Source organism: Microtus ochrogaster, chromosome 2, assembly GCF_000317375.1.
Source record: "Microtus ochrogaster isolate Prairie Vole_2 chromosome 2, MicOch1.0, whole genome shotgun sequence".
NCBI classification, from domain to species: Eukaryota; Metazoa; Chordata; class Mammalia; order Rodentia; family Cricetidae; genus Microtus; species Microtus ochrogaster.
The window spans coordinates 1880390-1891189 of record NC_022010.1 but is presented as its reverse complement, the minus strand read 5'-3'; the positions used below and the strand labels follow the sequence as shown (position 1 = coordinate 1891189).

Sequence of the window (10800 nt, the reverse complement as noted above, 5' to 3'; positions counted from 1 at the left end):
GGTGAAGTACAGGTCAGGGAGGATGGAGAGCAGGCCAGGGAAGGTGAAGTACAGGTCAGGGAGGATGGAGAGCAGGTCAGGGAGGATGGAGAGCAGAACAAGGAGGATGGAGAGCAGGCCAGGGAGGACATAAAGCAAAAAGAGTCAGAGGAAAGAGAGTATAGGGAGGCAGAGACTCAGAAACACGGAAAGGAGAGAAGATCTGCAAAGGAGAGAGAATGAGGAGGGAGGGGAGGAAGGGGAGGAGGGATGAGGAGAGTGTGGATTGTAAAGCCTCCCCTGCCCACCCTGTTCTTACCTTATAGCTCCCAGGAGGCAGGTCCCCTGTTTTGGTGCTGGGCCTGGGCACAGAAGCTGGGCCAGGGGCCAGGCCAGGGGCTGGGGCTGGCCCTGTGGTTGGGCCCCCCTTCCCCTTGCCATCAGGCCCTGGGTTCACCGCCATGGTAGCCACAGCCTTAGCAGCCTGAGACATGGTTCCTGATGCTGCAAAGAAAAATAAATCTTTGGGTTGAATGATTTTGGGGCGGCAATCCCAAGCAGCCTCTACCCTTATGCTTCTCATCCTGTGACAAGGCTCCTTCACAGACATCGACTCCCCCTGGGAAACAGACACCCTGAAGCTGTCCCTCTCCTAGGCTATGTTCTTCCTTCAAGCCCCACACTCTGCTACTCTCTTCCTTGGCCCCTTGCACTTGTTTACTATCACATGTGTTTGTAGCAGGCTTTGCCACACTCAGGAGTGTTTCATCAAATACAGTAACCTTAACTGTGGGCTGGAGGGGGGCATCTGGATCTCCTGTTACAATCTAGCTAGAGTAAAGGTGCACTGCCATCCACAGGGCAGTCACCTCCCTCCTCAGCCAGCAGGTGGACAGGCGCCTGGGTTACTAAAAGCGACCTTGTAAACACTTGTATCTAGGACAGCTTGTTTGGCTCTCTGCTAGATGCATGGGAGCTGCTCAGCCAACATCTGTTCAGAAACTCAGTGTAAGTGTGTGTGTCCTGAGCCTCTCCCAACCATCTGCCCCTGGCATCCTCTGAGGGCAGATGTGGGTGTGCAAACATCAGCCTGGCACTTGGGTTTGGGAGGTACAAGAGGAGGGAGTAGCGTGCTTCTGGCACTCTCCACCAGAACTGTGACTTGTGACCTCAGCTCTCCTGGTCCCTCAAGAAACAGACTTCTTGGCACAGGACATACCTGATTGCACTATCCCCTGGATTCTGCTGATAATTTACAAACCACTGGAGTACTGGGGCCCAGAGCAAACTCCCTTGGTCTAGCTGGGTTCCCAACATCTTCTCTCTAACTGGGAGAGCGCATACCTCCCAGCCTTCCGCAGGAGGACTGACTGCTCAGTTGCCCACACATCTGAGCCACATCTGGGACTTTCAACCACCCTCAACCTTGTCTCTGTCCTCAGAGGCCCCTCCTTGCCCAGTATTGTGTTCATTCTCCCTGCCCCTCCAATCTGCCTCTGGCAGAATACTTTTATCATTGCTTGTCTCTCTTCCTCCCTTCCTCTATTTCTGTTTTGTTGTTTTGAGAGAGGGTCCCTCTCTGTAGCCTAGGCTAGTTTCCAGTTCTCAGCATCCTTCTGCCTTGAGTGCGGGCTAGACAAGTATGCACGGGCAACAGCTCTGGTTTTTGCTTCCTCCCAGTGTCTGTCCAGTTCTTCATCATACTCTCTCTCTCTTTCTATTTTCACCCTTCTTCTCTTTATTTCCCCCTTCCCCCAGTTCTCTGGCAGTGTGGCGGTCCCCTCTTACCTGTGTTGGAGGCAGGCGGGTGCTGTGGGTGCCTCAGGGCCGACCCCCCATTTTATAACCTGGCAGACACTAGGGTCTATAGTGTGCAGTACAAAGAGGTAGCTAGCTCAGCAAGCCTGGACAGGCTCCAGGGCTGGCTCTGCCCCGGTACTGCACAGGCTAGCACTTTTCATTGTGAGCCTGGAACACAGTGAAAGCCTGGCCCCAACCCTATTCTGACTCCAGTGTCCATTATCCTGACTGGAGAAGGCCCAGGGCCCTGCTGGCTGCCAGCCTAGGGTAGGGCAGGGGCACCAGGTAGGAGGCAAGCTGAATTAGAATCCTGCCTCAGGGCCAAACACAGCACAGCTTCAGAAGTCTCTGTCTACAGGTACAGGTGACATGCCTCCCTGTGGGATGCTATGCAGAACTGAAGAGAACACTGAGTTTGAACATGCTCCATCAAGACAGAAGGCTCTCAGTTCCCAGCCCCATTCCTGAGCACTTCTGTGTGTTTGCAGCCTCTGGCTTGTGATTGGCTTGGAAGCAAGCCGCCCCACCCTGGCTCTTACTGCACTGGCTTCTTAGTTGTGAAAGGCTGGGTGCAGAGGTCAGTACTGGCCAGAGGAGGCAGGCAGGCTCTGACCTGCACGCTTCATCTCAGGCCATCTGACCTTGGCACTGACTGAGGTCTGCCTGACATCCTGTTTCTAGTGTGGTGGCGTGGGCTGGATCTCAGGTTCAAGGCAAGGCCCTTCCTAACTGCCCATCAGCTTCCAGGGGCTGAACCCAGGACTGCTGCCAGGGTGAGGAACATGGAGTCTCTGAGCAATCTCACACCCCCGTGGCTGGGAAAGGGGCCAGCACTACACACACGGCCTGGGCCTCACAGGTCCCCGACAGCATGAGAATAAAATACGGGGTGTGTGGGGGGAATTTTAGTGTTCACTAGAGGGTTGGAGACAGGTAATGGACAGCCAAGGTGAGGACAGAGATCAGAGGGTGAAGCGTGGTAAGCAGGAAGGGAGGTGGAGAAGACGACAGAAGGGAGAGCTGGAGGGAGCCTGAGGCAAGAGAGAAAGCCGGGTGGCCATGTGTCCTTGTGGACCAGTGAACTCCAGCAGGTGGAAGGCAGATGGTCCCCCGTTTACCCAAACAGACGAGAGCAGCTTTCACCCTTGTCCTCAGTGTGAACTCCAAGTGTACCGAGGCATGTCTTCAGCCCCAGTGGGATAATTCTTCCTCTGAGAAACCCTTCTTCTTTGGGAAGTCCAGGACCACCCCCACACACACACACACACACAGCCTAGCTCTATCTTGTGGTCACTCTGGCCTGGGACCAATGCTGGCCCTGCCCCTCTGCCCACAAGTCCCTCTCCCTGCTAACCTCCTCTCTGCCTTTCATCCCAGGCCAAGTCCTTGAAGGGCAAGCTGGGAACACAGGATGGGGCAGCCACTGCGTGTCGGGCCAAGATGCCTGTGGTGGGGGCCACCCACAGATCTGTGCTTCAAGGGCAGGATCTCCGGTAGTTTTGTCCCCCTACCACCCTGCCAATGGGCAGCTTGCCAGAGGTTCTGGGAGATGCAGAGCAGCCTCTTTGCTGGGCAGCTCTTCTCTGAGCACTTTGTGACTCTGTTGTCTGCCTTCAGATGAACCATTTATAGACAAGAAGGTGGGTGGCTCCTTTGTCCCCTCCCAGCTCTCTTCCCCATTAGAATTGGCACTCACACTCTCCTTTATTTCTTTTTAGTTTACTGAGACAGGGTGTAGCCCAGGCCGACCTCAAGTTCTCTGTGTAGCTGAGGTGAGCTCCCGCCTCTGCATCCCAAGTGTTGGGATTACAAGTGCACCACCATGCTGGGCTGTTCCTTCTAACCTCCGAAGTCCAGACTCTTAGATGCTATGAGCTCTTGCTTTGGGGGAACTGGCATTTATAGTGATAAGTACTTCTGCTAGCAAGGATGGCAAAAGTCGCCAAGACCCAGACAGCTAACAGCTATCACACCTGTGCTCTCAGGCTAACAGTTTTTATTATGCATGCGTGTGTGTTTGTGTGTGTGTGTGTGTGTGTGTATTCATGCACGCCCACACGGAGTTCAGTTCTTCCCTTCCATCATGTGACCCTCAACACTGAAGTCAGGTCATCAGACCCGGTGATAGGTACCCTTTGAACCATCTCATCGGCCATCAGTCCTCACTTTGTCTTTTTGTTTGTTAGTTTTCCAAGACAGGGTTTCTCTGTGTAGCGCTGGCTGTCCTGGAACTCACCCTGTACACCAGGCAGGCCCTGAACTCACAGAGATCAGCCTGCCTCTGCTTCCTGAGTGCTGGAATTAAAGGCGTGCGCCCCTACTGCCCGGCCCACTTTGTCTTTTCACTTCCATTTGATACATAACATTAACTGCGGTTCAGTTGCATCAGGACCCTTCTCACAGGTGTGGGGTGCAGGACCAGGCTGCTGCCTGTGGAGCCTGCATCCCATTCACCCTTTGCCAAGTCCTGCTTGTGTGACAGCTCTTTTGTCATTTTCAGGAAGGAAGAGATGTTGTTGTTTCCTGCCCGTCAGGGGACTCACTCTTTATCTGGTCACCTCACCCAGCAGCAGGGGTGAGTTTTACCACAAGCAGTTCCTGCCATGCCACCTACTCTTGTGACTGCCCTTTTCAGGCTCTCTCAGAGGCAAGGCTCAGGGAGCCACTCGGGTGTTTGTCTGCCATGCTTTGCTCTGTGAAGCATGTTTGCAGGTTGCAGCCCCTTGCTTCTGCATGCACAGACGCTTCCACAGGGCTTGCAGCTGGCACTGGCTCTGGCCCTGACCAACACTCTTTTTTTTAAAAATTGATTTTATTGAGCTATGTATTTTTCTCTGCTCCTCTCACTTCCTCTCCCCTCCCCTTCAACCCTCTCCCATGGTCCCCATGCTCCCAATTTACTCAGGAGATCTTGTCTTTTTCTACTTCCCATGTAGTTTAGATCCATGTATATCTCTTAGTGTCTTCTTTGTTGTCTAGGTTCTCTGGGATTCTGATCATCACTCTTACTGCCGCCTCTGAAGATTTGTGCTCTGTCTCCTCTGTATTTGCTGTCCAAAGCCTTTACCCCGTGCCCCTGGGGTTTTGCTTAGACCGTCCCTTCTTCCAAGCCACTGTGGAAATCGTCTCTACCCTTTAAATGTGGGGCCTCAAGCCAGAGCCTGATGCCCAACTGGAAGAGGCAGGAGAATGTGGAGTGGTGGGGGAGAGCAGGCACAGCAGTCCTGAGGTATGGATTATATCTGTCCTACCATGCAGACAGACAGAAGGTTACCCACTGTCAAGGTGATACTGGGCCCCAAGTCTAGGGCTTTCCTAGTCCTAGTCAGGAGTCCCGTGGAACTGGTGGAGGTGGACCATCTGCCTCGTATCTTCTCTAGTGCTGGCCCTGGGGCAAGCCACTGTTCCCTCCCTACTAAAGCCAGAGCTGCTGACATGTCCATCCTGGGCCTTGGCCAGGACTGGCTTTTGTTTCTACCACTGGCTTGCTGAGTTTGTGTTTGTCCCTTGGGGCCCCTGCCCCTTCCCTGCCTATAAGAGCCTGACCTTGCCTGGTCCTGCTTCTGACATTTGCTCTGGGCCCTTCTTGGTAAGTCTGGGTGGGAGGCAGGAGTGGAGCTGAGCTCTCTGATAGCATCGTTTTGGGGATGTCATTGATCACCCTAAATGCCATCACAACCCAGGTAGTCTCTGGATGTCCAGACTGCTGCCTGTTACTCTTATTTAAATGCCAAGTTGTTTTCCCCCCATCATTTTGTGTTCTGTGTGTTCACTATGAGAGCCATACATCAGGCTGGTGCTGCACTAGTGTGTGTGTGTGTGTGTGTGTGTGTGTGTGTGTGTGTGTGTGTGTGTGTGTGTGTGAAATGTGCTTACCTCATTCCACCCACATAGCCATAGCGGCCCCACTGTGAGCTGGGGATGGAAGCAAAGAGACCCAGATGTGGCTGGGAAGATGCCATTTGCAGATGGGTGGGACGGGAAAAGGGTCGCTGCAGTCTGAGAACACCCAGACCCACCCGGATTCTGCCCCTGCTTCAGTTGAGGATGCGCCCAGGAATCAGACAGAAGGTGACTGTGTTCTTCTCTCTGTAGGACCAGGCCAACATGACCCTGCAGTGCACCAAGTCAGCCGGACACTGGCGGGTAGGAAGTGGCCTAGGGAGCATGTTTCCTGGGAGGGGAGGGAGGAAGCCAGCTAAGACTCCCAACTGCAGCTTCACGGGGGAGGGGTACCGACGCCATGCATGCACCCAAGTTTCAGACCAGGGAGTCACACATCTCCTGGTACTCACTGCTGAGTCACGTCACACAATCTTCCTTCTGTATCTCTTTGACCAAGCTTGGCTTTGGAAAGAGAAACTAAAAGCTGGGAGTGATGGCACACACCTGTAATCCTAGCACTGAGGAATTGGGGGTCGGAAGCTTGTGAGTTCAAGGCTAGCCTAGGCCTCATGAGATCATAGCTCAAAAAAAAAAAAACTTTGGAGGAGCCACATGAAAGTCTTCCATGAAGGCCCTGAGAAATGGAAACTCTGCTACATTCCCAACTGATGTCAGTGGGAGGGATGGTGGACAGATGCTGTCTGTACTCTGGGCCTGTGCTGTCCAGGACCATGTCATAGTCCACCTTGCTCACCCACCTGAGCCTGGAGGCACTTGAGTATGTGACCTTGGTTGACTTGTTTGGCTCCATCCTGAATCCAGGGTGAGACCCTCAGTGCTTACTGAACCCTGACGCTCACACATCTCCCTTCTTTCCTGCAGATGGTGGTGTGGGATGAAGAGAGCTTCCAGGGCAGACGGCATGAGTTCACAGCTGAGTGTCCCAGTGTGCTGGAGCTTGGCTTTGAGACTGTGCGATCTTTGAAAGTCCTGAGTGGAGCGTGAGTCTGAGGATATTGAGTCAGGATGGGGTAGGCGCAGGAAGGGATCTAAGGACGGATGCTAGAACCTATCCATGTTCCCAGATGTACACTTTAATTGTACCTATGTGTCCCTCCCATGTGCAAGAAAGAATGCAGGGATGTTGAGTCATATTACCCAGGCTGTACACTTCCCACTTGTAAGGGACACCATCACACAGTCCCTGCCCACTAGATGAGGCATCCCCACGGGGTCTGAAGATGTCCCTCCTACACATAAACTGAAAGTTAGCATTACTTACACCCAGATCCTCAAGACTAGCATCCTGCAGCAGCATTGCTACAATGATGGGAAGATTTATAAATCTGCTTAATCTGCTTGAGACTCACTAGCCACACATGGCCATTTAGGAAGAATTTCAAATGTATATTCTGTGAGTTAAGAGTTGAATTTTAATTTTTACTTGATCTTAAGATCAAATGTAATTAGTGGTATGTGACTCATGTTTATTCCACTGGGTAGAATATCCCAGAAAATTAGGAAGAAGACCAAAAGGAGAGTGGTACTTTGTCTGACTTAGAGCCCAGGTTTGTCTGTGGGTACCTCCCAAGGTCACCTTGGTGGTCTATATAGCATCTCACACCATACCGATTGCTCTTTTAGCATCTGCTCTACTCAGGTTGGGAGACAGGGCTCAGGACAGCTGCCTGTGTAGGGACAGTGTCCTGCAAGCTGCCAGGGGAGGCTGGGCAGAAGGAAAAGAGCCTGGATAGATTCAGAGGGTGACACAAAACAAAAGGGATTGATAGAGGGTGACTTCCGTGCTTCTGCTCAAGGTGAGACCGTGGAAGTCCCTTCTGCCACGGGAAATGAGCAGGAAAGAGAGGCTGTCCCAGAAGCCTCCCTGAGGTGGGAGAAGGAGAAACAGCTCAGGGAAGACACTCCTGACCCCTCAGACTGTCAATTTCTGTGTCTGACAGGATCACGAGGAAACAATGAAACTGAGGTCAGCCCGTGGCTGACTCATGTCTACATGATGTGACCTTTGTGGCAATGAATGTATGAGGACTTCAGAGCACCTGCCTAGGGCAGTTCCTTTCCTGTTGGACACTTGAAGCCAGTGTGATGCTGGCCCTAGGCAGAATTTCCTATGTTGGGTTTAGGCAGGGTTTCCCACAGTTAGCATTAGCAAGGTCTAGCACGATTGCTCTTGGGTAGGGTGACCTGGGTGCTGTTCCAGTGTTGGCTTCCACTTACTGAATGACCACTGCACCCCCTCCCAAGTTATAAAGTCATAACAACCCAGGTATTGTCAAGTGGCCTTAGAGGTCGATCGCATCCTTTAGAACCCTGATCCAGTTCTCAGGTTGGCAGCTCTTCTTTCTTTCCATTACAGGTGGGTGGGCTTTGAGCATGCTGGCTTTCAAGGGCACCAGTACGTGCTGGAGAGGGGCGAGTACCCTGCCTGGGATGCCTGGAGTGGCAACACAGCCTACCCTGCTGAGAGGCTTACCTCCTTCCGGCCTGTGGCCTGTGCTGTGAGTCCTACTGCCTGCACCCGGGGTGACCAGAGCCCAGTTCATGGACACTTGGGAAGATGATGTCCAAACTCAAGCTTACATCCATCATCTAGAGAGTGATGTGGTGGTTTCTCTCTTCTGTGACCTTAGGGTTCTGTAATTTGACATAAAGCGATAGTATGCATGCTGTGGCTATACCCCAACATGAAACCTCAGCCTGTAGCAATTTTGGTTATGGTGGGAGCCCTTTTGTGTGGTATTTCCCTCTTTTCATGGTCCGGGGCCCCCGGGAAAGCTGGGTGCCAGGAAAGGCAGAACTGGCCAGGAGGCTAGGTCCTATGTATTGTCCCCAACTCACCATCTCCTCTGCACTGTGCATTGCTGCTGTTGATGGAGCATGGACGGAGACAGGCGTTGTTCTCCTTTCCCAAAGATGGAAAGGAGATATGGTTGGCTCGATGTTACAGCTGTGGGGAAATGGCACCTCAGAAACACTGTGTGGTGTACCTGAGCTCAGCCAGCTGGCAAAGGGCAGAAGTCTAACCCAGATATTCATACGTTTCTTATAACACAACACCCTATTTTCCTGCCTGGTCTCCTGCTATGGGACACTTAGATCAGTTATGGTGGACATCCTTGTAGTTTGTTCTGTCCTTGGTCCTTTGGAAGGGCAGATGCTATGAAGGACAGATCTTGCAAAGTTTCCTGTTGCCAGTCTCAGAGCTCTGGACAAAAGGCTGACTTGGGAGACAAAGGCTGAGTGAGGGGCAGTGGCTCCAGTGTGTCCAGTCTGGCGCCTGGTGGTCTGATAGAGCTCTCTGTTATCTGTAGAACCACCGTGACTCTAGGCTGACCATCTTTGAGCAGGAGAACTTCCTCGGCAGGAAAGGCGAACTGAGCGATGACTACCCCTCTCTGCAGGCCATGGGCTGGGACGGCACAGAAGTGGGCTCCTTCCGTGTTCAATCTGGGGCGTAAGTAGACCCACAGCCCTGGCTGGCAATACAGAGAGATGTGGGCAGGGTTGGGACACGTTCTGTAGAGACTGTGGGCACAGCATGCCAGAGAACATGGAGGCACAGAGGGCACGGCTTGTGACAAGTGGACACCCGGAGCAAGCTGGCTTAGGGACAGAGGATATATGTGGGCCCCTGTGATCAGCTTCAGGCACAGCTGGATCCAGAAGCTGCTGGAATCTGCCTTTCTCCCGATCTCACTCCCCCCCCCCCCCCCCGCTCTATTCTTAAACTAGCTCTTCCCCAATGCAAAGACAGAGAGACTTTGGCCTTACGCTCTACTCCGGCTAAGTTTCTAGAAAAAGAGCATATTGGCCCAGCTTGGGTCATGTGCTCCCTTCTGAACCATGGCTAGGGTCACATGTTTTTTGAGACTCTTGCTTCAGGTTCCCTGCCTTGACTGGGACTGAGAGGGAGACCTGGTGCGTGAGCAGAAGTCTCTTTCTCCAAGGTGCTTGGCTCCTGCAGGCAAGGATGAAGGCGGGAAGCTGAGCTTTTGTTCAGATAGCAAGGAACCAGATTCAGGTTGTGTTTCAATATGGCTGACACTGTTCTCTGCATGATTCTCTGTTCTGGAGAGAGCACAGTGGAGGCTTGGGGAACCCAAGTCAGGAATCCATGTTGTGAATAACGCAAGGGCCCGTGTCTTGGAACAACTATGAGAAAGGGCTGGACAAAGAAAGACTTCCTGTCTATCTCCTTTCCTTCTTTATGCACTGGCTCCTCTATGCACAATGTCTGCACGGGGAGACTAGTTCCAGGCCTTCTACACCGGGGCTTACTCTAGGGAAGGCAGCTGCTCATAAAGTAATCTTAAAACTCTTCAGTTTTATCCCTATTCCAGAGGGACAACCACGGCTTGGAGGAGACAGGTGATGGATAGTCTTGAGGGAGACCATATACTATGACCCTGAAACGTGGCTGGAAGGGTGTTTTTGCACTGGGGAACAGCAGCAGTGAGGGAAAGAGAGAGCTCCCGCACACACATGTGTAGTACAGGACCACAAAGCCAACCTGGCTGGTTGGGCTTTTCCATGCATTGCTGCCTGACTCGGTTTGGGCCTCAGAGGCCCTGTGTGGTAGTCATCTCTTCTGTTTCCCAGGTGGGTTTGTTCCCAGTTTCCTGGCTACCGAGGTTTTCAGTACGTACTGGAGAGTGATCACCACTCGGGTGACTACAAGCACTTCAGGGAGTGGGGCTCCCACGCCCACACCTTCCAGGTGCAGAGTGTGCGCAGGATCCAGCAGTGAGCACTACGCACAGGCGTGCTGGGGGGCCTTTGTGAATGACGGAGTGACCGGCTGGAGATGTGGCTGCTCTTGGCTACCCCTATGCCTCCTGCGAACCTTGCATCCCTGTCAGCCAGCCCATGCCCCAGCACCTCATGAAGCTCAAAGAAATAAACTTAAAAACAGAAGGCTCAGTATCTATTGTGCTTTTCAATTTTACTTGCCTTCCTGATGCAGCAATCTATAGCTTTATAAAATTTCTGTTATTTGTCTGGGTTTAAGGTTTATTTTTATCATCCCATCCCCCCCCCGTGTGTGCGTGTGCATACCCACACCTGTGTTTGTGATCACTGTGTATGCAGAAGAAGGCTTCTATCCCTTGGAACTGG

General features: G+C 52.6%; 2 protein-coding genes across 4 annotated transcripts in view; one reads left to right on the top strand and one right to left on the bottom strand.

The window, feature by feature from the left end:
* Crybb1 (crystallin beta B1) overlaps positions 1-1851 on the bottom strand; it is a 12944-nt gene extending 11093 nt beyond the window's left edge. The window contains exons 1-2 of one of the 3 annotated variants that reach the window (XM_005344223.2): positions 1768-1851; positions 299-483 (exon numbers count right to left, since the gene is read on the bottom strand). In XM_005344223.2, coding sequence (XP_005344280.1) covers positions 299-472 — 174 coding nt within the window. In that variant the 5' untranslated portion in view covers positions 473-483; positions 1768-1851. Of the gene's footprint in view, positions 1-298; positions 484-761; positions 804-898; positions 953-1767 lie in introns of those variants that run through there. The other 2 variants (XM_026787284.1, XM_026787286.1) reach the window with 2 other exon arrangements.
* Positions 1852-4955: 3104 nt separating this feature from the next.
* Positions 4956-10550, top strand: Cryba4 (crystallin beta A4). Its single transcript, XM_026788446.1, has 6 exons — positions 4956-5008; positions 5875-5925; positions 6547-6665; positions 8042-8183; positions 8997-9139; positions 10285-10550. Exons 2-6 carry the CDS (start codon positions 5887-5889, stop codon positions 10430-10432), a joined length of 591 nt encoding a protein of 196 aa, XP_026644247.1. The 5' UTR covers positions 4956-5008; positions 5875-5886; the 3' UTR covers positions 10433-10550.
* Positions 10551-10800: the final 250 nt, after the last annotated feature.

What these genes read in the sequence shown, in the direction of transcription:
- Cryba4 (XM_026788446.1), top strand. Translation starts at nt 5,887, where the DNA reads ATGACCCTGCAGTGCACCAAGTCAGCCGGACACTGGCGG. An exon ending in AGTCAGCCGGACACTGGCGG is followed by an intron (nt 5,926 to 6,546) that starts GTAGGAAGTGGC and finishes TCTTTCCTGCAG; the next exon opens with ATGGTGGTGTGGGATGAAGA. An exon ending in TCCGGCCTGTGGCCTGTGCT is followed by an intron (nt 8,184 to 8,996) that starts GTGAGTCCTACT and finishes TGTTATCTGTAG; the next exon opens with AACCACCGTGACTCTAGGCT.